Here is a 26,358-nt window from a genome sequence, read left to right on the forward strand (position 1 = left end):
CAAGAGAGAAAGAAAAGACTAGCCATTAGCTAATGGGGTGGTATTCAAATAAGTTTTATTCAGATCCTTAGTCCATTGATATTGACCATGAAATTGACCAATTAAAGCATGACTACCTAAGGTCCATTAATTTCAGTGGGTCTACTCGGAAGGTGGTGGACTCTCCAAGGGAGGTTTTTAAGCAGAGGGTGGGTGGCCGTTTGTCATCGATGCTTTAGTGGGGGTCCCCAGGGGGTTGAACTAGATGGCCCTTGGGGTCCCTTCAAATTCCGCAGTGCCACGATTCTTTGCCCACTACCCCATGCAATCACCACACTACTCCTCTGTGTGAAATACGCCACTGTTAAGCACATGCAAATATTACAAAGCAAAAAGATAAAGATCAGTTCATTTGGCTGACACAGAGATTGAAAGTTCCTATTTATATGATCAGTTTATGTTAAGCATATTATTTTGAACTATTCTATACCGAGCCTGAAAGGCTGCAGTTGTGAGCATTTATTGTGCTTCAATATTCTCTTAAAGCAGGAATGCTGAGCTGGTGCAAAAACATGAGCTGAGCATCAGATCCAATGAGCGCAGCAGCATATTCCCAGTGGGTCATACTGAAAGCCCCTGCCTACCCCCAGCTCTCTAAGTCCTCTCCTCTCCAGGGCTTTTCCCAACCAGACAGAGACTATGCCTACCTGTGACCTGTTGTTGCTCCACCCATTTCAGCCCTCTTCTGGTTCTGGGAGAAAGGGCTGGAGAGGGGCTTGTTGCAGCAGGAGGGGGAGACACCTGTGACTCTTCTCCAGCCTGACTCATCTCTCTCTCTTGGCCTAGCCCTCTTCCCACTCTCCTGCTTCAGCTTCTGCCTCCGATTCAGGCCTTCTCTCTGCCACAGACTCTCCCAGTTTATAAGCCCTGTCCCGTCTCCAGGTTCTGACGCCTCCTGTTCTCCCTCTGACCTCTCACCATGCTCCCACCCCTGGGCGCTGAGCCTTCTTCCCTTGGTGGTTCCCTGGTCTCTGCCTCCCACCATTCCTCTGTGTCCAACCAGTCCATAATAATTTAATAATTTAATAATAATTTATTATTTATACCCCACCCATCTGGCTGAGTTTCCCTAGCCACTCTGGGAGGCTCCCAATCAAATGTTAAAAACAGTACAGCATTACATATTAAAAACTTTCCTGAACAGGGCTGCCTTAAGATGTCTTTTAAAGATAGGATAGCTGCTTATTTCCTTCACATCTGAAGGGAGGGTGTTCCACAGGGTGAGCGTCACTACCGAGAAGGCCCTCTGTCTGGTTCCCTGTAACCTCACTTCTCGCAATGAGGGAACCGCCAGAAGGCCCTCAGCGCTGGATCTCAGTGTCCGGGCTGAACGATGGGGGTGGAGACGCTCCTTCAGGTATACAGGACCGAGGCCGTTTAGGGCTTTAAAGGTCAGCACCAACACTTTGAATTGTGCTCGGAAACGTACTGGGAGCCAATGCAGATCTCTCAGGACCGGTGTTATGTGGTCCCGGCGGCCAGTCCCGGTCACTAGTCTAGCTGCCGCATTCTGGATTAATTGCAGTTTCCGAGTCACCTTCAACGGTAGCCCCACGCAGAGTGCATTGCAGTTGTCCAAGCGGGAGATAACTAGAGCATGCACCACTCTGGCAAGACAGTCCACGGGCAGGTAGGATCTTAGCCTGCGTACCAGATGGAGCTGGTCACAATGACAATGGCCAGGGATCAGTGGTGGAAGCTGTGGTTCCAGCAACAGTTGGAGGGCCTGCCCTACACCTTACACCTGCCCTAACGTGTGAACTTGCTAGGTCTTGAATCAAACAGGTTCCTGGAACCTTTACAGCGGAGGGGAAGGGGAAACTTTGGCGAGTACCTTTTTCCTCCCACCTCCATTACTAACATGCTTAGTGACCGATGTCCAGCTTGGTAGAAATCTGCTTGCTACACTGAATATGTTTCCTCATATTCAAGCAACAGCTACTCTCTTTTCACAGAAGCCCATTAGACCTAGATTCTAGCCCATTAAATGACCTTCAGGCATCTTCTCCAATCTTCTCTCCCCCAGACTTGTTTTCCATACTGTTGACCATAGTTTGCTGCCCTCTCCTAAACATATTTTGTTGTAACTACAGTGGTACCTCGGGTTAAGTACTTAATTCGTTCTGGAGGTCCGTTCTTAACCTGAAACTGTTCTTAACCTGAAGCACCACTTTAGCTAATGGGGCCTCCTGCTGCTGCCACCGCGCCACCTGAGCACGATTTCTGTTCTTATCCTGAAGCAAAGTTCTTAACCCGAGGTACTATTTCTGGGTTAGCAGAGCCTGTAACCTGAAGCGTATGTAACCCGAGGTACCACTGTATATTCTTTATGAAGTGCAGCACCCAGTACTAAGTCCAGCAGAAACAAGGGCTATTATTAAGGCACCCTCAAATTGCATTAGCCTTTTCTGCCGCCACAACCCGCTGCTGATTTTAGGCAAACAGACAGAGAGACAAGTAGACACATGGTTGTTGTTTTTACCCCATTATCACTTTTGAAGCAATCCAAAAACTGAACGGCATGCAAACAACAACCCTTTATATCATACGTAGGCCTCTTCAGGCCCCCACAATGTTGTGGGTTGGATTCAAGCACATGCCAGCAAATTAAGGCCACACAATGAGAGGTTTTTGTGCTCTTACTCAGCAAGCCTGCATGCAAAAAGCACCACTACCAAAATCCAGTATTTGTGTGGTAAGTGTTATGTACTGAAGTTCTCACCCTGGGCCAGCAGAGGGATACTGTAGATAGTTTTCACTCAGGTCCACATATGCAAATAAGGGATTGAAAGTGACGTTCAGTGATTGGATAGTTACAGAAAATGGTTACTGTTGCGTTCTAGTTGAGCTCTATATAAGCAGGCTGGCTGAACCCTTCAGTTCAGTTCTCTTCTGGCCTGTGAATAAACAAGAGCTGTTTGAAGAATCGCTGTGTTGTCTGATATGTTCACCCACAACTTAACAGTAAGAAAACTGTCAGGAAAACACAATGGGAAATGTGGGATAACAGCTGTTTGATGCAATGCTGTAGAGTGTTCCTACAAACAAATCAGACTAAACGCTAAATAAGCAGCCAATCTCCTATAATATCCTCACAGACTTGGTGCAAACAAATCAGGATGGCTGGAAGTGACCTTACTTTGATTGTCAGGTGGGACCTCTTATGTCTCTCCAACTTTAAAGAATCCTCACAACTTTTGATTCCCATTTTGACTAAGGATCTGTTTGGGGGTTTTTTAACACAGAACATTTAATTGCATTTTGCACTTGCTGCTATGTATGTAACAATGTCACACACATTATACGATGCTGAAATGCTAACGTTTTTTAAATTCCTTTATCATACACACCATTTTCTAGCGTGGGGGGACACAGCTTCCTTGGAAGGTAGTTTCTTTAACAAGAAGTGACAAGGAGCAATTGATAATGTACATCTTTAATAACCGCCATCTCTTCCCTGGAACAGGAAGGTATGCATCCCTCTGATAATTTGAATTAAAGACCCACATACCTAGGAATTATTATTCAAATTAAAAATGGTTGTTTCTTGCATTCCACGCTACATTAACCATATTCACAAGATGTTCTGCTTGGGGGGTGGGGGGAGCTAAGAGTCCAAAAGACATTATTCCTTTCTGAACATTTATTTCACTATGCAGAGAATGTAGCTGATTCATAAGCTGAAGACAGGTAATAGTTGTTTTCCCCCAGAGAATTAAAAGGCAATTGAAAAAAGGGTCGCTGATACATCATTCCAATTCTATCTCAGGTAACTGGGCTTTGGTATTTATCAAAAACCTACACCTTGGCCAAAAGCAACAATAGAGATCATAGCAAGGGTGGTGAGACAATGACTCTCCAGATGTTGGTGCATTATTTGATGCCTTCTGGGGATGTCATGTTTGTGGGATGTAAACACAGGAGCAGTCAATGACAACATTCCTAGAGTGTACATGTTAGAACATGGGGAGGGATGTCTGTCTAGCAAGTAGGTAAACTTCCTGGGGACGGACTTCCTCCGCATGTGACCAGAGGTGGGTGTGGCCTCACCTGTGCAGGTAAATGATAAAAGCACAGGGCAGGCAGCCATATCTCTCTCTCTCATCTTCATCTTCTGAAGGAGCAGCATGCCCTCTTGGCTCTCAGCCAAGAGAGGACAGTACTATCTTCCTATAAGATAGATTCTAAGTGTATGTAACCTTTTTAAAGCTGTCTGCCTTCTGGGATCATATTGTGAACAGAACGTGAGTAAACTCTTTTATACTTTTATAAAGACTGTGTCGTGTCTTGTATTTTAAGAGGGAACAAAGGGGAAATTACCAGAGTAATTATTATAGAGGTTCTAGCGAACCTGTGCAAGCGTTACCGTTGCGAACTTAAAAGGGAATGTCATAAACTCTGCTGATATTTTGGGAACTTGTTAGCACAAGTTGGATAAGGATATAATTAGTCAATATATCCTCTCCTGCACCCCAGAACATTCCCACAATGTGACCAGTTGTGCTGCCACTAACTGCCCCATTCACCTGGCCCTTTGATGAGTAGGTTTGGAGCTGGGTGGGCAAGCAAGCTTGGCTTCCGGCCACAGTGCCTGCCCACCATCTTAATTCACCCCAACGAAAAGCCCCCAGCTGACAGATTTTGTAAACCTATAGTGTTATGTACAGAAGTTCTCACCCTGGGCCAGCAGGGGGATACTGTAGATAGTTCAGGTCCACATATGCAAATAAGGGATTGAAAGTGACGTTCAGTGATTGGATAGTTACAGAAAATGGTTACTGTTGCGTTCTAGTGGAGCTCTATATAAGCAGGCTGGCTGAACCCTTCAGTTCAGTTCTGTTCTGGCCTGTGAATAAACAAGAGCTGTTGGAAGAATTGCTGTGTTGTCTGATATGTTCACCCACAATTTAACATATAGGCCCTGGGGCTTTGCATTTTAGACCAATTAAGATGGTAGCTTGCCACTGCAGGTGGGACTTGCCTGCCATTGCAAAGGTGTGGGGACAAGAGGTGTGTTGAATGCTGCTGCGGCTGCAGCCATAGCAACACTAGCAGCAGAAAAATTCAGCACAGATCGTGCACCGGCGGCTGGAGGGTTTGTGTCACTAGGAGCAAGGATCTCTTTATGCCTGGTGCCCTGAACATGGCCAGTGTGCATGGCCAGTTATGGAAGTTGTAGCCCTACAACCAGGGCCAGATTTAGGTTTGATGAGGCGCTAAGCTGCTGAAGGTAATGGGGCCCTTTCTATGTCCAGCTGTCTTTTGTCAACAACAAATGGTCACTGTTTTTTGTTGTTGAATATATGCTATATAGGGACGCGGGTGGCGCTGTGGGTAAAACCACAGAGCCTAGGACTTGCCGATCAGAAGCTCGGTGGTTCAAATCCCTGCGACAGGGTGAGCTCCCGTTGCTTGGTCCCTGCTCCTGCCAACCTAGCAGTTCGAAGGCACGTCAAAGTGCAAGTAGATAAATAGGTACCGCTCTGGTGGGAAGGTAAATGGCGTTTCCGTGCGCTGCTCTGGTCCGCCAGAAGCGGCTTAGTCATGCTGGCCACATGACCCGGAAGCTCCCTCGGCCAATAAAGCGAGATGAGTGCCACAACCCGAGTCAGTCACGACTGGACCTAATGGTCAAGGTTCTTTTACCCTTTACCTTTTTATATGCTATATGGTAATTTATGGACCTCATAGGTATCTAAAATACATACCAAAGTATGTATTTTATCAAAGTAACTGTTTAACTGAAATTCAATTAAGAAGAAGTATATTAATAGTGAATTGGGGGGGGGGGCAAGAGAGTGGGACCCTAAACTATAGCTTGTTTAGCTTATATGTAAATCCGGCACTGCTGCAACAACTGGAGGCCCACCAGTGTTTCACCCCTGGACTAAAATTTTCTCTCTTGGAAAAACCTCCTTCAAATGATTGTCATCATAGTTTGGAATGGAATGATCTTTAGATCAAGCCATGGTTGCACAGTGCCATTTAAGCCGTTAAATAAAACTATTAAACCACTTTCCAGTCTGTTTTACTGTTATCACCTCAGCAAAGGGAAACGTAGCATAGAAAACGTTTTCATCCACCATTCCTTCCCGGGTGCGGAGCGGGGAATTCGGCTCTGCAAAAGCGGGAGTGGTGAGGTCCCGATCCGGCTACCCTCGCGCCGCACTGCAGCCTCCTGTGGTTGAAAAGGCATGTTTCCTTTAAGTTACAGATAAGCATGTGTAAAGTAGCTAAACTGGGCTCTGGAATTTCCCTGGGAATGAATATATAACAGACGTGCAATTAATATACCGGTTGCTGCCTGCAAAATTAAGGGGGTTTAAGGGGCGCAAAATGAGTTGGTGAGATCTCTCCACCCCAAGTAGAAAAAGTAGAGCAATGCAATGCTCTTCCTTCCACGAGACTGAGCTTGCATGCTGCAAAGGGTTTTGCAGCAAAAGAGCAGAGGCGCCTGCTAGCTTTTGCAGCAAAGTGCAAAGGGTTCAGGCTGTGCACCAGAAGTGTGCAGAGGAGCCTTGCACGCACCAGTTGCAATCCTGCACGCGCAGCTCCCTCGGAGTATAAGTGCACGCTCCTGGAAGCAACGGGAAGCTGTTGTTGCCCTCCCCCTGCGCAAATTTTGCAGGCGTGGGATGCTAAAAGGTCGAAAGCCCCCTACCCTCCCATGCTAGAGTCCCGATCTGCCCATGGCCGAGCGCGTGCACTCTGACCCTCTGGCAGGAGTACTGGCGCCTGCCGAGGAAGCCCCCTGTGCCCTTGCAGGAAGGCGCGGGCTGGGCCTTGCACAGGGCAGCCCCGGGAGCAGGTGGGGGGCGGAGCTGGCGCCGTCGGGTGCCCGCTTCCCTCCTTGCAACGGGCGTCCTTGGCGAAACTCCTGCTCCTTGCGCAAAGCTGCTGCGCTCGGCTCTGCAAGGAAGGTTGCGCGCACCAGAGCAGCCGCCGGGCACCAGGGGCGCCTTGAGGGCCTCGACGCCTCTTTTTAAAACTGGGCATACAGATTAACTGGTCCTTGAGACATAATCCCCGCTGCAGAAAAACAGGAGCAATTGAACCCCACACGGTCACACCAGTCGTCCCCACAGAAGAGATGCCAAACGAGTCTTCCTTCAACAAGCCGTCGGCCCCGTCGGAGCATCCCGGCCAGGGGGGTAAGGTGGGCACCTTCGGGAAATCCTCTGGCCTTGTGGCCGCAGGGACCACCAGCAATGCCGGGGGGCCGGCTCAGAGTCCGGCTGGCGCGGCCGCCCCGTCGGGGAAGAAGTCCCCCCGGCTGCCCAAGTGCGCGCGGTGCAGGAACCACGGCTACTCCTCGCCCCTGAAAGGGCACAAGCGCTTCTGCATGTGGAGAGACTGTCAGTGCAAGAAGTGCAGCCTGATCGCCGAGAGGCAGCGGGTGATGGCCGCCCAGGTGAGCAGAAACCTCCCCGGGTTGGGGGAAGAGAGATGCGGGGGGACCCCCTTCCCGCCCCATAAGGAGCGGCTTGACGTTCAGGCCGGTGCCCGGGCCGCTTGCGCGCAACTCTGGCTTGCAATGCGGCAGGTGGAGTCCCAGGGAAGTGAGCGGGTGAGCCAGTTTAGTCCTTTGCATTTAGAAAGACTCGGGTCCATCCATGCTCCTCCTTCTCAGGAGTAAGGCCCACGGATAGCACTGGACCTTTCTCCCTGGTAAGGATTTGCAACTCCAAATACTTTTTCCTGGATTGCTCAGACACTTTAGGGTGTGTGCGTCATGATTTCTAAAATTAAGGATCCAGTGACAGATCATCTATGGAAAGGCTGCAATGGTATGCTGGTTTTCCTGGGAGTAAGCCGTACTGAACACAGCCAAGCTTACTTCTGAGTAAGATGGTGCTAAAAAGCCCACTGTTCATTGCCAAATTTGAAGCTACCTTGATAATATCTGAAAATGCATCACATCCCGTTATATTAAACGGAAAAATTATGTTACAGTTGTTAAAACAAAAAATGTGTTTTGGAGTTTGCTTATTTGTTAGTTAAAATGATATCCATCATGCAATTTCTCTCTGTCCTCCCTGAGTCTTTCTTCTCTGCCCTTGTATACGTATCAGGATTTTGAGCTTGTATTTTGTAGACCGTTATCCACGAAGAACTTATGAATAACGGCTCCATCTTATTTTGCTATATCTACTGATGAAAAAATATATATTAGAATTTGTGTATGTGATGTAAAAATAGAGGAGAAAGGGTTGAATGTTGTTAAGGGAAATCTCTAAACTTAAAAATCACATTGGATCAAGATTTGTTATTTGCATTCTAGAAAGGTATGTGGCTACACTAAAAAGTGCACATAGAAGAGTGCACATAAAAGGGTTCTGTTGTGCAAATGGTAGTTCATGTCCTGCAATTCTATATCCATTTACCTGGGAGAAGCTTCCACTGAAGCCAGTGGGACTTGATTCTAAGTAGGCACATGTAGGAATGCGCTGAGAGTCAAGGGGAAACTTCAACTTCCATGATGAAGAAAATTGAAAGCAACAAAAACTCTCAATTTCAAGCGCTGTTTTTATTCAGCAGACATTTTAGGATTTGGGATTCTTGCAAGTAGGTTGGCTTTAATGGTTATATATGAGCAAAAATATTTCAATTTTTTTCTCTGGTCTTATGTCATTAACTCATTTAGAATACTTCAGGAATGAAAAGCAAAAAAAAAAAAAAAAAAAAAGGCAAAACAACCCAAGGTGTTGAGTTGCAAATCTTTGTGTAAATACCACTCAAATCAATACATTGTTGACTTGTTCTTTCTCTTCCCATTATAAAGCTGTTCTCCCTCCATTTAAAATGCTATGTAATAACTAGACCTGATGCAAAATCGGTTGGAAAAGATCTGCTACAAATGTTTTCAACGTTCCCAGTTTTAGAGCGTTTTGAAAGTTTCAGCCACCAGTCCTTAGATAACAAGTAGCCGACATTCAAATCGCAGTTAAACTAAGATATTTGAATTTCTGTGGGTTTCCCATTAACCTAAATAATAGGCATTATCTCTCTCTTAATAGTTCTTAATACATTTAAAAAATACCAGTGATTATACATACACACACACAATATTAAACCAGATCTCAGAACAGACATGTAGGAATAGCCATCTTTTTCGGTAATAATACATTCGGCTATACTTTATTTCTAAACTGGTTTGTGCTAGGACCTTAGTATGGATTATATTACTGTGATATCTCTTTGCTCACTTTTTAAGGAGAAAAACAGACTGTCCCATATTTCCTTGCATTGAGTAACGTATTCTGCCTTTCAAAAAGACACTCTTCCCAACATTTAATTCTGCTCTGCTCCAAAATCATCCATGCCATTTCTTTCAAGCATTCCAGAGGAAACACTGCTTGATTGTAAAACACACACACCAAAAAAACCTCGAATCAGTTTACAAAGAGAAAAACAACGAAAAAATTATATGTAAAACGATCTTGAGAGAGATTAAAAATAATCAAATCACGTTATTTAGTAATATAACTTTTTAACCTCAGTCCTAAAGCAAGCCCCCCACTGGATTAGGTCCTTTATTCAAGAAACCTCTACTGTTATTATTTTTCTGTAGCCGTTCCTTTTCTTCTAGAGGAACCACACAGATATCTGAGCAGAATCAGAGGATTCTGGATTTCAATAGTAGTTTTCATCTTTTATTGGAGTGAATTTGAGTCTCTCCACACACCTGGGCCTGAATTTGCCATAATTCCAGGTGCAATCCAGACTTCACTGAAGTAAAGGAAATCTTTTCCTTGTTGTCTTTGGTCAAGAGTCCTGAGTCCTGATGATGGTGATTTTATTTGTACCCTGCTCGTCTGACTGGATTGCCTCAGCTCCTCTGGGCAGCTTCCAACATATATAAAAACATAATTTATTTATTTATTTTATATTAAAAAAAACCTTCCCTATGTGAACTTCCAGTTTATATGCAACTTTCTGCACTCATGCGGACAAATTTCATAAATGAGGAAAGGTGTGTTTGTGCGTGTTGCAGCCCTTCCCCCAGCCTCCTTTTGTGCTGGCGCATGCAAACTGTTTAAAACGCCATTCCGGTTCTGCTCTGGCATTTCCCATCGAAGTTGCTGCCGCCGTCGTTCTTTCAATCTGGAGAGGAAACACCATTTTGCCCCTTCTCTTGTGGGATGTGAAACACAAGAGCAGTCAAGTGCAACATTCCTAGAGTGAACATGTTTACACATGGGGAGGAATGTTTGTCCAGCCAGCAGGTAAACTTCCTGTTTCCTTCTGGGCTGGGACAGACTTCCTCTGCATGGGTCTAGAGGTGGGCGTGGCCTCACCTGTGCAAGTAACGACGAAAGCACAGGGCAGGGCAGCCACCTCTCTCTTTTTGACCACATCCATCGAGGAAGCAACATCTGCTTAGCCAAAGATGCTCTCTTGGCAAGAGAGGACAAAGGGACTGTCTACTTATGAGATAGTTTCTAGGTGTATGTTACTTTTCTAAGCTAAGTCTGCCTTCTGGGAGCCAATTGTGAACAGAATGATATGTGAGTAAACTCTTTTTATCCTTTCATAGAAGACTGTGTCGTGTCTTATCTTTTATGAGGGAATAAGGGGAAAATACCAGAACAGTTATTATAGATGCTTTAGCGAGCTTAAGCAAACGCATCCAATGCAAGTTTAAAAAGGGGAATGTTACTCTGCTAAATTGTGAACTTGTTAACACAAGTTGGAAAGGCTATTATCAGACAATATATTCTCCTGCATCCCTGAACATTCCCACATCTCTTTCCCAGGTTGCCCTGCGAAGGCAGCAAGCTCAGGAAGAGGAGCTGGGCATCAGCCACCCCATCCCGTTGCCCAGCGCCACGGAAATGTACGTGAAGAAAGAGAACAACGCCAGTGGGGGCCCTTCCTGCCTCTTGTTGGAGAGTGCCAGCCCACCACTGCCCACCACGTCAGCTTCCGCGGTGCCAACCTCGTCCACAGGTAAACGCGATGCCAAAGGACCCGGCCCTCACCCCGTAAGATGGCAGTATTTAGAGGCTCTCCCAAGCCAAATAGGAAGCCATTGCCATTTTTATCCCTTTAGCCTTTCATTCAGGAGCATAACCAGGTGCTGCCTCACACCAGGTGAGATCATGTGTCCATCTACCCATGGCCGGATTTAGGTTTGACGAGGGAGGCCCTAAGCTCCTGAAGGTGATGGGGCCCTTTCTATGTCCAGCTGTCCTTTGTCAAGAACAAATCGTCACGGTTTTTTGTGATGAATACATGCTATATGGTAATTTCTGGATCGCATCTGGAAGGTCGGCGGTTCGAATCCCCTCGATGGGATGAGCTCCCGTTGCTCGGTCCCCGCTTCTGCCAACCTAGCAGTTTGAAAGCACATCAAAGGCCAAGGTATGGCTCCAGCGGGAAGGTAAACAGTGTTTCTGTGCGCTGCTCTGGTTCGCCAGAAGCGGATTAGTCATGCTGGCCACATGACCCGGAAAAACTGTGAACAAACATCGGCTCCCTCAGCCAGTAAAGTGAGATGAGCGCCACAACCCCAGAGTCGTTCACGATTGGACCTAACGGTCAGGGGTCCTTTACCTTTACCTTTAATAGGTATCTCAACCCATTTGCACATGTTGCTGTGCAACCAGTCCATGCAGAATGTAGGCACTCTATATATATAGAAAGGACAATCCAGTGATATTTGAGGGAGCAGGCAAGCAGGCGGGGGCCATGACTAATATCACAGGAGCCTACACAACACAAAACCTGGTTGCTGTATGTAGGTTTTATTTTATTTGGTTTTTTTATCTTATATTTTGGAAATGTACATCCAGGTTTTTTTCTCTTTAAATTTGTTGGGGCCCCCAAGAGAGTGGGGCCCTAATCTAGAGCTTGTTTAGCTTATACATAAATCTGGCACTGCATCTACCCTGGTATTACAGACTCTGGCCGGCAGCTGCTCTCCGTGTTCCCAACAGAGAGAGATCTTTTCCTGCTAGCTGACCATTTTTTAAGAAGAGATGCAAGGGATCTGGGATCTTTCTTCATGTGCAGCATGTGCTCTGCTTAGGCGCTGCATCCTGTATCCAAACGAAGTCATCTGCAGTGTGTTTTTGCAGTTTGTGAGAGAGTGTGGCATGCCCACCTCGTATATTTCTCCCGCAGGAGAATGCTCCCAGTTGTTATTAGACAGAAACAAGGTTGTTTTTGGGGAAGGGGATAAATACGGTGTGGTCTCCACCATCCGGACCACCAGGACATAGTTGATTTCCCACAGCAAGTATGAAGTGTGTGTGGGGGGGACACACACACACGGGGCAGCACTCCTCGCTTTGATTTTGTGCTGCACCGTGCCGTCCATGTTGTGTTGTGGCATGTTCCCAGGCAGCCATTTTGTGCCTGGAACCCTCAGCGATGTTTGCCAAATTGCGGAATGTGCCATCTGGTCAAAAAGGGTTCAGGAGGCTTACGGGGACTGCAAGGTCCGTGTCGTGCTCTCTACTGTTGCTACACAGATATTGGGGGGGCAGCTGCACATTATGCTTCAGGCAGGTGCCTTTTTACAGGTGTGCAGCTCAAATATGTGCATTTTTCCTCGGAAGTGGGCTCCGCTGGGTTCAAGGGAGCCTTGCTTCCGGAGAAATGCGGTAGCATAGCTGTCAACTTTTCCCTTTTCTTGCGAGGAATCCTATTCGGAATACAGGAATTTCCCTTAAAAAAAGGGAAACGTTGACAGCTATGGTGCTTTAGGTAGCCTGAGAATATTGTGGGATTTGATGGGAAGGGGACTGTCAGCATCGAATTATTCACTGCCGCCGAACAAATACGAGCACCCGCAATTCTTGCTCAGTAGGTCTGTTGATTTCCACGGGGGTCAGAATTCCTTTCTGACATTTCCAGAGTAGCAGCGGCTTCAATTTCACCTTGTCGGGATCTCTGCCCCCCCCCTTCCTTGCCGCCCTGAGGTCTAGCAGTTTTTCTTGCAAACTTCATCACACCGAACATAGTTTACAGCGAGAGGAATAGGATGTGAAGGAGCCACACAAATCATACAAGGTACCGGGGAAAAAAGTCTTTTTCTCACTGTATCCATTTTATTGGCAGGTCAGAAATATTACAGCACATTGAGAGGCCAGAGACAATTTTTCTAGGCTCTGGTGACATGCAGTTCTTCAGGAAAATAAAAAATAAAAAAAGCAGGCCGGGAAGCCGTGGTGCCTTGCCAGCATGCACATACCTCATTGTAGTCATGGTAACGCTGGTTATTTTAAAAGGAGTTTGCCCGAGTGGGGGGGGGGGGGGGAGAATAGGAAAAAGCTGCAGTAGGGCCTGAACTTTAGGTTGGGGGGAAACGCTCTGGAATTGTGCATCCCTGTTCTCCAGAAATTTGCTCCCAAGCAATTGTGCTTGGAATTGCAGCCTTAACATGTGGGCAGTTTATGATGGTCAAGCGCCAAAATAAGGGCCACCACTTGCAGGAATTCAGGGTAAATCTGTTTAAACAGGTATGGATTAATATCCGTGTTGAATGATGGGGATGGGATGCCCGTGGAAGCCTCTAACCCACTTCCTTAGCTAATGCTAGAGGAAAATTTGAACCAAGCATTTTTGCAGTGGGATAGTCTGCTGGACCTGAGGGTCATATTCGACGTGTGGCATTAATCTGTCACCTGGAAGAAGTGAGCATGTGGGTCCTTTTTTAAGAGCAAAAGTAGTTGAACTGAGATACAGTGGACACTCAGGTTGCGAACGTGATCTGTGCGGGAAGCATGTTCGCAACCCGCAGTGCCACGTCTGCGCACGCACAGGTTGCGATTTGGCACTTCTGTGCATGCACAAAGCGCGATTTAGCACTTCTGCGCAAGTGCCAAAACCCGGAAGTAACCCGTTACACTACTTTGGGGTTCAGCGGGGTGCGCAACCCAAAACCATGCAACCCAAAGTGTCTGTAAGCCGAGGTATGACTGTACTTGATGGAGACGAGGTGTCTGGGTGGCGGGGAATTAATGGTCTTCTTCTTTGGCGATCCCTCGTAGCCGAGTAAGATTGTCTTCCATGAACATGGTTTTAACAGCAAAGTCCATAAGTGACTGTGGAGGCCAATTCTGGATTCTCTCGTGGCCTACAAAGAATTGATAAATCACATGTGAAAGGTTTATACTTTCAAACACATCCCAAGTCTTCATTTCCAAGTACGCTTTTTTGATTCGTTTGAATATATAATTTCATTAATTGGATCTATTTTTATCAATTAGTTGTATAATCTTACATTTCTAGAAACGAAGACTTTCCCATAGGAAAATATAGTAGAGGAGAATTCTTCCTTCCCCATCACTGGTAACCTGGGCGTTGTAAGAATCACACTCAAGCCCTGCAGGTGCTCCGATGGCCGCAGACAGAACCATGTTCTGTATTAACATTGGGCATTTAAAGGGCACGTGGTTCTAGTCCTCATGGAACTTTGTTGCCCCAGATATAAAGTAAAGGGACCCCTGACCATTAGGTCCAGTTGTGACCGACTCTGGGGTTGCGGCGCTCATCTTGCTTTATTGGCCGAGGGAGCCGGCGTACAGCTTCCAGGTCATGTGGGCAGCATGACTAAGCCACTTCTGGCGAACCAGAGCACTGCACAGAAACGCCGTTTACCTTCCCACCGGAGCAGTACCCATTTATCTACTTGCACTTTGACATGCTTTTGAACTGCTAGTTTGGCAGGAGCAGGGACTGAGCAATGAGAGCTCACCCCGTTGCGGGGATTCGAACCGCTGACCTTCTGATCGGCAAGTCCTAGGCTCTGTGGTTTAACCCACAGCGCCACCCGCATCCCTTGCCCCAGATATGCACATGGGGAATTAGTGGGTTGAAAATCAGACTTTTAACGTGATTATTAAGATGTCATTGAGAAGACTTGTCTCTCAGCCCTTTTCTTTCTTGCCATATTGACTCTGAACATGTGGTCCTCTGTGGATGTTCGGAAGTGGTACATGTTGTCCCATCCCTCGGTCTTTTAATCAGCTCCTTGAAAACACCGATTCCAGAGTTCCTGGCTAAGGAGAACAAATGGAGTCTGCTAGACCTGAGCCTTAAAGCCACCGTACAGTTCGTCCAGGGTACAATTTGTACAAAATAAATAACAAAAACAGATTGAGTCTCGCCCAGTTTCTCTCTAGTTTTCTTGAAATCCTACTTTGGAATCCAGCCCTGAGTTGCTGTTTTTGTTGTTGTTGTTTTTTTGTTTTGTTTTTTTGGAATATCTTATTATGAAAGGTGGGCATAGATAAATCTGAGCAGATCAAGAGACGGGTGACAAAAATGATGTACAGCTTGTAGAAAAAGAGACTGCGGGTTGATATAACAGTCTATAAATATTTGAGAGGTAATAATAGGGAAGAGGGGGAGGGATTATTTACAGTGTTTGAGGCAATAACAAAGAGCAGTGGCTTGAAACTGAAAAAAAACCTAAAAGTACAAGGAAAATAATTTAATTAAAAGACACTTCCTTTCCTAACTAGAAATGCAATTAGGCAGTTGAATGGCCTGCATGGGGGAAAGGAAGTTCTTCAAGCATCATTGCTGGAGGGATTTAAGATAATTGCCTGGGGTGGTGCTGAAGCCAACTATTTAGACTTGCAGAGGTTATATATTTCTGCTTACCACCCCGGCCAAAGGTAGCTGATTAGCCATATTCAACTTTGTGTGCAATAGACCAAACTGGGCTGTGTCCGAATGAGGGTGAATGGATTGTCGGAGGGTCTGGAAGAAAAGCAGGAGCTGTGGGTGCTTGCTCTGGAGAAGATAAGTTGTAGATGATAGCAAACTTATATACATTAAGGGTTGTCAGAGAAGATGGGCCAGGCATGTTATGCGTTGCTGCAGGGGGAAGAATGAGCAGGGAAGCAAATTTCATCTAAACATTGGGGGGGGGGGAACCAACTTAATGGTATGAGCTGTTCATCCAGTGGAACAGACTGCCTATGAAGATGATGGAGATACTCAAGGCTAGATGGCCACTAGTAAGAGATGCTGTGGTTGCATCCTTTATGGTTCTTCTTTGGCAATCCCTCGTAGCCCAGTGAGATTGTCTTCTATAAACACGGTTTTAACCATGAGTCCGTACTTGACTGTGGAGGCCAATTCTGGAACCACACAGTGGGGGACATTGGTTTCTGGGCGGGAGTTGATCGCGGTGTGGATTTGCCAAGCATGCCTTCCTCTTAGCACGTTTCTCCCTTGCGTCTTGAGTTCGAGTGTCTTCAAAGTCCATGACACCTTTGGTAAAGGCTGTTCTCCAACTGGAGCGCTTGCACACCAGTGTTTCCCAGTTGTCAGTGTTTATACTACTTTTTTTTAGATTTGCCTTGAGAGTGTCTTTAAACCTCTTTTGTTGACCACCAGCATTGCGCTTTCCATTTTTAAGTTCGGAATAGAGTACGGTAGTTGCTTTGGAAGACGATAATCAGGCATCCGAACAACATGACCAGTCCAACGAAGTTGATGTTGAAGAATCATTGCTTCGACACTGGTGATCTTTGCTTCATCCAGTACACTGACATTAGTTTGCCTGTCTTCCCAAGCGATGTGCAAAAAAATTCGGAGAACCCGTTGATGGAACCTTTCAAGGAGTTGGAGATGGTGTTTATACTATTTGTTCCAAATGTTCTGCATTTGTAAGCAATACTTTGCAATGGGGAAGACTTGGAATGACCTTAGGGCTGTGGGGCACTTCACACATGCCACATGTCTGAAGCACATTCCCTCCTCCACACAGGGTTTGTTAAGAGTCCTGGGAGTGCTATCTCTACAGATTCCTTGAAGAGAAAGACGCGCTGTAATTGCATGATGCGCACACATCCACTGACAATGCCAAAGCTAGCTGGAGGTTTTTGCAATTGTAACGTCCAAACGCAATCCCTTTTCAGCAATACTTGGGTGTGAGCAGCAAGTGCAGGGCTTTCCAAACCTGGTTCTCAAGCTAAATATTTTTTTTTGGACTACAGTTCCCATAATCCCTGACCACTGGTCCTGCTAGCTAGGGATGATGGGAGTAGTTCAGAAGCAGCTGGAGACACAAGTATGGAAAGCCCTGGAGTGCTTTGCAGAGCTAAAGGCAATCTCTTACTTGGCCTCTTTGGACTGGAGTCTGTGCACATTTTCCCATTGAACCTAGAGGGGCTCACTTCTGAGTAGGCATGCCAGAGAAGCGAAAAAGGCAACAAGAACAAAGAAAAGGTTTTTCACCAGTTGCTGGAAAGTTTAGTTTCGGCCCTCTACACACTGTTTGTAGAACAGACGAGGTAACTACGAGGAGTAAGAGGTAGTAGCCGTTAATAGTGCCCAATATTTTAATTGGGCCTGAGAATTTTTTAATTGATTACATTGAGCTGATTAGTAGTGAATGTTGCCTCACTCAGTCATTGGCACCGTTCTCAGAGTGCCAGGATCGGCCATATAATACTAATTTATAATACTAATTTATTATTTCTACTGCGCCCATATCACCCGGGACCGCTTTGCAAAAAAGGAAGAAAGCTGATTCTGTTTTAAATTGATTGTGATTAATTCTGAGCAAAGGGAAAGCATAGAGAGATAAATGTATTTCTTGGATGGAGCGTAAGTTTGATTGCTGATCACATTTTAAACTATCTTTTGTTTTTAGTGTCACTTCCAAATGCAAATTCTTTGCATTTGTAACTTGGCTCTCTCATCAGTTTTTGCTTTTTCTCATCAGCGGCTCTGAGCTGCAAAGCTCACCCATTGCCCCCGTCTGCTTTATTTCAGCTTTGAGCGGGATGTTCCCTGCCTTGCCATTTTCTGCTTTTTAGAAACCACCTGGGCTTCTTTCATCATGTTGCTCCTAATGAAGTGGCCTCTTGTGAGTTCCTATCAGTTGCCACCTCCCTTAGTTTATTTTTAGTGTGAGCTATAATGATTTTATCCTAGTCGTATTTTCTCCAAGGCCTTCGCTTGCAGATACTTGAACAGCTCATACTCCCCTCTCAATATTGCCTTTGATATTCCCTTAATGAAATTTGTTCCATTCTGATTGTAACCACGCTGATTTTGTTTCTCCCCCTGTAGGTTTTTTGGTTGCTGTTGTGGTTTTTTTTGCTTTGGGATTGTAAGAGGCATTATTGCTGGGCTTTTCTGTTGCCTTACCTTACAAATCTTAATTTCCAGAATATCCAAATGGTCTTGCACTCGTAGTCTACTTGATGACAACAACACCCTTAGGGTTCAGTTTACGTGTGGCTCTGTCATTTATCTTCCCCACCATGTAGCACATCGTGTAACACACGCTAGTCCCCATATGTTTTACTTTTGGGACAGGTTTTGATTTTGAGTGGGAAACTGGCTAGAAAGGAGAAGGCCACACTGGTACTTCTTGCCGGCAGATGATGGAACTAGGCATAACGTTTAGTTTTGGCATTGCATGGGCCAAACATCAAGGATTTTCTGTTGCTGCAGCAATGGCAGAACTAGGTTGAAAAGTACCCTTTCCTATTTCAGGCTGCGTCTTCTTTGGGGATCACTCGTAGCCGAGTAAGATTGACTTCCATAAACACGGTTTGAACAATGAGTCCGTAAGTGACTGTGGAGGCCAATTCTGGATCCACACGTCCTTCCACAGTGGGGACATTGGTTCCACGTGGGAGTTGATCACGGTGTGGATTTGCCAAGCATGCCTCCCTCTTAGCACGTTTCTCCCTTGCGTCCTGAGTTCGAGTGTCTTCAAAGCCCATGACACCTTTGGTAAAGGCTGTTCTCCAATTGGAGCACTCACAGGCCAGTGTTTCCCAGTTGTCAGTGTTTATACTACATTTTTTTTAGATTTGCCTTGAGAGTGTCTTTAAACCTCTTTTGTTGACCACCAGCATTGCACTTTCCATTTTTAAGTTTGGAATAGAGGAGTCGCTTTGGAAGATGATAATCAGGCATCTGCACAACATGACTAGTCCAACGAAGTTGATGTTGAAGAATCATTGCTTCAACACTGGTGGTCTTTGCTTCTTCCAGTACACTGGTATTAGTTCACCTGTCTTCCCAGGCAGGTAGAGCAGAACAGCTGCCAATAATATGGACGTATATTGGATTTGGAAACCCTTCTGGTTTCATGCATACCTCTTTTCCCCAGCCCTAGATTTTCATTGGAACCATTGTGGGGAGATTTAGGGAGAACTGGGTCTGTCCAGTGTGCCCAATTTTCCCCACCCCATGTGGACCAAGTTTGACATACAGACAGGACTACCCACTTGCCATCAACCCAAGATAGCAATGACATCAGGTTTACTTTATTGGGTTTACGAGAGCCATGTGGAAACTGTTTTTAAATTCCCTGATGTGCCGGGGGGGGTGCTAATCTGCGGTGCCTAATTGCTCAGTAATTACGTTGTACGGCGATCCCTAATGGGAGAACTCTGACACCTTGATACAATTAGTAGAAGCAATGATATAATGGGAAGCAGCTCATTCCTGGAGACGGTGACTGCAGTCGGCGGAGGTGCCAACTTATCGCTGATGGGCGTGGGGGAAAGGCTCTTCATTTTTCCACTCTATTTAAAACACAACTGAGCGTTGTTCCCGGCAGAAGGGATAAACCTTGAGAAACACTTGAGCTGAAGCCATTGACGTCTTTCTAGATAAAGCCAGTGTCCGCCCACAGACGGCTCTCTTCTCTCTTGCCAATAGGCCTTGCATGGGTACCTGATAATAGTCACAGAAACAGCACTGCTATGGCCTGAATATCACATATTTTCTTTGGAGTTTCAAAGGAAATTGTCATTGGTTGCTTTGCTTTGTTGGACGGTGACCAGGTTGGTCGTGGAGAGAAGAGATCATGATGGAGCAAGAACTAGCAAGTGCAAAAGTGCCTTTTTAAATAGGGACCTGGCCCAGGAAGGAGTGTCATGCTGTTTTATTCCATATAAGGAAAAGGTAAAGGATCCCTGGAAGGACGCGGGTGGCGCTGTGGTCTAAACCATAGAGCCTAGGGCTTGCCAATCAGAAGGTCAGCAGTTCAAATCCCCGCAATGAGCTCCCGTTGCTCAGTCCCTGCTCCTGCCAACCTAGCAGTTCAAAAGCATGAAGTACAAGTAGATAAATGGGTACCACTCCGGCGGGAAGGTAAACGGCGTTTCCGTGCACTGCTCTGGTTTGCCAGAAGCAGCTTAGTCATGCTGGCCACATGACCCGGAAGCTGTATGCTGGCTCCTTTGGCCAGTAAAGCGAGATGAGCGCTGCAACCCCAGAGTCAGCCATGACTGGACCTAATGGTCAGGGGTCCCTTTACCTTTACTTTAAAGGACCCCTGGATGGTTAAGTCCAGTCAAATTTGACTATAGGGTGCGCCACCCATCTCTGCTTCAGGCCGAGGGAGCCGGCATTTGTCCACAGACAACTTTCCAGGTCATGTGGCCAGCAGGACTAAAACGCTTCTGTCCCAACGGGACATCGTGATGGAAACCAGAGTGCACAGAAACGCCGATTACCTTCCCGCCGCTGCGGTACCTATTTATCTGCTTGCACTGGTGTGCTTTTGAACTGTTAGGTTGGCAGGGGCTGGGACAGACCAACAGGAGCTCACCCCGTCACAGGGATTCAAACCGCCAACCTTCTGATCGGCAGGCCCAAGAGGCTCAATGGTTTAGACCCCAGCGCCACCTGCCTCCCGGTATATATTCCATGCATATATACCGTAAGCCAAGACACTATATAAAACCAGCAGCCTCTTACTTTGCTGCCTACGGGATAGTGAACACTGATTCTATTTAATTTCTCCTCTAATGGAATTTTTGTCTTACGGCAACACCATGTCTTCATGTATTCATATTAGGCTACTAAGATTGAACAAGGAATATCTTCTTCTGCATGCATTTGCAGAATTGCAGATTTTTAACGTGGGACGTGTCTGGAGTGGATAATGTTAAGGTGCAGCCCAGCTTGAGTTGAGCTTGGCAGGGAAAATATATTTTGATCGCCTTGCAGCTGACTTGCTAGCTGGACTGCCAGGTGTTTTGCGGGTGGGAGAGATACTTGAATCCTTTGCCCCGTGCGCTGTTGCCCATGTGTCATTCTGTGTGCAATTTAAACATTTGAAAAGTCCCTGACCTTTAGCTTGAGGTGTGACGAAAACACACATTGGACCAGTAGCACAAATGCGGATGTTCGACGCGAACAATTCTGGAAGGTGTCTTGTCCTGCCCCGAACATTTGGCAGTAGGTACAAGTAACATTTCTGACTCCTGAGCAATGCAGCACACCCGAGTGGGGCCCCCAGGATAAATCACACGCTTAAACAATTTACTGCCCACTTTTGTATGTAGGGAGAGTAGAGCTCTTAAAGGTCAAAAAAGCTTCCTTGATAACATAATGCAGTGAGCTGTAACTGCATCAAATCCTGGGGGTTGTAGAGCAGCCCAGGAGAAATAATTATGCCTGGTAATGGGTAATTACAGATAATGGCTCTTTTTGGGGGTGGAAAAAACACACACACACACACACCCAGCCTAGTCGAATGAATATTGCGTAGTACATTAACTTTATGGTAAGCTACAAGTTCAGCACTGAAACAGCACAAGTTGCAAGGAGAATTGGTTTTATTTTGTTTTAATTAAAGGCAAGGCTTATAGGTGGTGGTGGTGGGAAGCTTCTGCGGGCCCCCCCCCCCTTTCTCCCCACGCTGCTGTTGGGAATCGCAGCCTTGATTTTGCCTCCGGAAAATGCTGGCAGCGAGGGGCTCAGCAACAAGAATTGCTCTGTCATGATAGGTCTGGTGGGAGAAACACATATTGTTCCCCCGGTTTCTGATTATGACTTTAGGGAGTTGTTTCACAGCAGCCTCAATTCAAGGCTCTTGTCTGACCTCAGCAGCAGCCGGTTGCTGCAGCCCGAAGTACAGGCAGGTCTGTTATGGAGGGAGGGAGGATGCTTCAAAGCCGGGGGGGGGGAGCATGCTGGGAAATGGATGAGTCAAGATCAGTCTTGGTACTCAGTCAGATTGCGGGGTTTTTTCTTCTTCTTATATTGCAACTTTACCAAACAGTCTTAGTGTTGGCAATTCTGAATTCAAAGGCTTCCATCTCAGATCTGGGGTTCTGTGAATTCCCATGCAAACAGTGCCTTAACATTGCCATCCAAATGTGCAGAACAGGAGACCAGGAGGAGCAGACACTCAGTGTCCCTGTCCAGCTTAGCATAGAATTGAAGAGTTGGAAAGGGACCCCAAAGTCATCTAGTCCAACCTGCTGCAGTGCAGGAATTGAAGCATCCATGATAGACGGCTGTCCAACCTCTGCTTGAAAAACTCCAAGGGAGGAGGGTCCACCACCTCCCAAGGGAATCTGTTCTACAGTTGAACAGTTATCACCCTCAGAAAGCTGTTCCTGATGTTTATCCGGAATCTCCTTCCTTGTAACTTGAAGCCATGGGTTCGAGTCCTACCTCCCAGAGCAGGAGAAAACAAGCTTGCTCCATCTTCCATGAGGTGTTTCAAGATGGGTGTACTATCTCCTCCCTGTCTCCTCGTGTTTGCAATGGTAGCTAGCCAGCTCGGTCATTCAGAGAAGCCACACCATTTGGTTGATTAATCTGATTTAGGGATTTCACACAAACTCGCATGAACTCCACACTCCATAGCACACACCACAACACACACGTAACTAGCTGTAAAGTTACATAACATGGTATGTAATAAAACTGTAATTTTAATCATCATATCAAAAAGCACAGTTCCTGATGGCAACATATCGTATCTTCTGTATGTATTAGTATCGTAAAGTCCAAGGATTGTCAAGTCGTAATGAGGCAATGCAATGATAATCCTAGACAGCATCTTAAAAAGCAGAGGCATCACCTTTCTGACAAAGGTCCGTGTAATTAAAGCTATGGTTTTCCCAGTAGAAATGTATGGAAGTGAGAGCTGGACCATAAAGAAGAAGGCTGATCGCCAAAGAATTGATGCTTTTGAATTATGGTGCTGGAGAAGACTCTTGAGAGTCCCATGGACTGCAAGAAGATAAAACCTATCCATTCTTTAGGAAATCAGCCCTGAGTGCTCACTGGAAGGACAGATCCTGAAGCTGAGGCTCCAAGACTTTGGCCACCTCATGAGAAGAGAAGACTCCCTGGAAAAGACCCTGATGCTGGGAAAGATGGAGGGCACAAGGAGAAGGGGACGACAGAGGACAAGATGGTTGGACAGTGTTCTCGAAGCTACCAGCATGAGTTTGACCAAACTGCGGGAGGCAGTGGAAGACAGAAGTGCCTGGCGTGCTCTGGTCCATAGGGTCACAAAGAGTCGGACACAAGTAAACGACTAAACAACAATGAGGCAATAGTGGTGTTTGTTGACCATAGCACACACAGCAGCGATCCATGTGGGACATCGAGAAAAAACACCATTGCCCTCAGAACCTGATAACCTACTTAGGGATTACTAAGGTCTCCAGCAACTCCTTTGTTGCCCTGGCCACAACTATTTTGACTCCAGACGATGCTTACAAGAGCCCAAGAGTTAACTATTTCCTCACGTCATTGAGCTATGTGTTTTTAGTTCGTTTTGGATCTTTGACACTAATTGCTAACACCTCCCCTTTCATTCGCTCAAATTCCTGTTTTGGGGTTGATTTGTAACCTGTCTGCTGAGTGAGAGGCAGGATGGTTCTGAATGCCAGTTGCTGGAAACTTCTCCATTAGGTTTACTTATTTTATAGCTGACCCCACAGCTAGACTTTCTCTAGGAATACACACTCTCTTCTGAAACGAATTATTGCTCACTGCCGTAAGTTAATATGCCATATGGCCGAAAGGCTTTTGTAGAACATGGAGGATCAATAATGAGGCATTGATCTGGAATGAAAGAGACAGCTGATTTTCACATGTAGGAATGCAGTGGGGAAGGTAGCAAATGTTCTGCCTAAGGATCTTAAAACAGGGAGAACTGAGTCACAGTGTTAAAAACAGATTCTTCCCCCAACAGCTGAAATCTTGATTATTATTTTTTTACTTTATTGATAAAGTCAACAACACCAAAGACAGGCATAGGCAAACGCGGCCCTCCAGATGTTTTGGGACTACAACTCCCATCGTCCTTAGCTAACAGGACCAGTGGTCAGGGATGATGGGAATTGTAGTCTCAAAAAAAAATCTGGAGGGCCGAGTTTGCCTGTGCCTGACCGAAGATCTCCCTTCTCTTCCTGTGCAAATTTCAATGCCCAGAACCCTGAATTTTAAAGCTACATATAAATACATTAATTGAACAAATGAAACTTAAAGCTTCCCTCTGATCTCAAAAGCTTTAAACTCTTTTAAGGTTTTCTCCACACCCGTGACATCTGGGGTTTGTTTTCAGATGTGTTAGCCATTCAGTATATTTCTATGCTGCCCGGGATCATTATTAAAACTATAAAAAAGTATAAAGCTCAATAACACGTTGAAACCAGGGCTAAAAACCATACCAAGCCAACAGAAGGAAACAGACCCCATTTCGAATCGGCAACGCCGATTAATGTCCCCAACTCCCTGGGTGAAGAGATGAGTCTTCATGTATCGGCAGCCTGGTGGGAGGGAGTTCCACTGGCAAGGCACTACCACAGAAAAGGCCCTGTCTGAGTTCACTGGCAGACCCTCCAAAACGGCTTCTCTCGAGAGCTCAGGGCCTGGGATCTCTAGCGCATGTATTTAACCTGACTATTTTGTGAAGCAACAGTTTTTAATCCCTGTTTGTTGTGTTGCAATTTATGCATTTCTGCATTTATCCCTCTATTGTCTATTTCTTTCCCAAACGGAGAGTTCTCCAGCTTTTTTCTGGAAAGGAAGAAGATTTAGATTGCTCATAATTTATGTTGCCTTGCTATGCACTTTTCAAGCCCTGCGCTAGCCTTGAAATACTATGCTGTCCTCACGCTGCATATAGTATCTTGATTTATGGCAAGCGAATTAGCCACAAGTTGCCTGGAGTGATTTGTTTATTGATTGCAGAAGGCCTTTAATTTCAACTGTGGCATTTTTGTTGAAATATTTAATACATTGCAGTATTGACATTTTAGGAGTTAATGCATTACTAATATGGTGCTGCAGTTTGCCTCAAAAGAAGAAGCAAAAAGAAGTTCCTCTCCCCTCCATGTTTTCTCAAGGGGCTTTCATCAGATTATATTAGAGTTTGGTGATGCCATGCCTGAACGTATGCGAAAAGAGATCAAACCCAACACAGAATTGCAAAGCAACAACCCCCAACCTGGGGTGTGCAGTATTAAAAAAAATAGAAAATGGCATATACCGTATTTTTCGCCCTATAGGACGCACCGGCCCATAGGACGCACCTAGATTTTTTTGGGGGGGAAATAAAGGGGGGGAAATTATTTTTTCCCCCCCAGGCGCAGGGCTGGGGTGGGGGAAGCTGTCCCCCGAGTTTGTGGGGCTGGCGACGGGGAGGAGCAGGCTTCCCCCCCCCCCCCCGCCGCCAGCCTTCTAACCAAGTCGGGGGTACAGCGGGAAAGGCGCGCTGCACCTCTCCCGCTGTCCCCCGAGTTTGCGGGGCTGGTGACGTGAAGGAGCAGGCTTCTCCCCCCCCGCCAGCCTTCTAACCAAGTCGGGGGACAGCAGGATGGCGGCGTTCCACCTCCCCGCTGTCCCCCGAGCTTGTGGGGCTGGCGTTGGGGCTCTCCTGAAGCCTGGAGAGCGAGAGGGGTCGGTGTGCACCGACCCCTCTCGCTCTCCAGGCTTCAGCGAAAGCCTGCATTCGCCCCATAGGACACACACACATTTCCCCATCATTTTTGGAGGGGGAAAAGTGCGTCCTATAGGGTGAAAAATACGGTAATCCCAACACCTTACTGAATGTGTTCATATAATTTATAACTGGATCGGGAAACCTTTCTTCTCTTGAAGGCAGTGTTAGAAACTTGGGATATATAAGTTAGGTGCCAAATGGCTCCTTAAACCGGGGTTGTTGTTTAGTCGTTTACTCGTGTCCGACTCTTCGTGACCCCATGGACCAGAGCATGCCAAGCACTCCGGTCTTCCACTGCCTCCTGCAGTTGGTCAAACTCATGCTGGTAGCTTCGAGAACACTGTCCAACCATCTTGTCCTCTGTCGTCCCCTTCTCCTTGTGCCCTCCATCTTTGCCAACATCAGTGTCTTTTCCAGGGAGTCTTCTTTTCTCATGAGGTGGCCAAAGTATTGGAACCTCAGCTTCAGGATCTGTCCTTCCAGTGAGCACTCAGGGCTGATTTCCTTCAGAATGGATAGGTTTGATCTTCTCTCAGTCCATGGGACTCTCAAGAGTCTCCTCCAGCACCATAATTTGAAAGCATCAATTCTTCGGCGATCAGCCTTCTTGATGGTCCAGCTCTCACTTCCAT

At 46.2% G+C, this 26,358-nt stretch overlaps 1 protein-coding gene and 1 long non-coding RNA gene across 2 annotated transcripts in view; one reads left to right on the forward strand and one right to left on the reverse strand.

Annotated features, from left to right (window-relative positions):
* Nucleotides 1-26,358, reverse strand: part of LOC307206632 — a 218,908-nt gene that overhangs the window by 153,288 nt on the left and 39,262 nt on the right. The window lies entirely within an intron of this gene.
* The window catches only part of DMRT1 (doublesex and mab-3 related transcription factor 1), a 60,167-nt gene continuing 40,360 nt past the window's right edge, over nt 6,552-26,358 (forward strand). The window contains exons 1-2 of the mRNA XM_079959672.1: nt 6,552-7,450; nt 10,797-10,989. Coding sequence (XP_079815798.1) covers nt 7,130-7,450; nt 10,797-10,989 — 514 coding nt within the window. The 5' untranslated portion in view covers nt 6,552-7,129. The remainder of the gene's footprint in view (nt 7,451-10,796; nt 10,990-26,358) is intronic.

Source organism: Podarcis cretensis (genome assembly GCF_951804945.1).
Source record: "Podarcis cretensis genome assembly, chromosome: 17".
In the NCBI taxonomy this organism is placed as follows: Eukaryota; Metazoa; Chordata; class Lepidosauria; order Squamata; family Lacertidae; genus Podarcis; species Podarcis cretensis.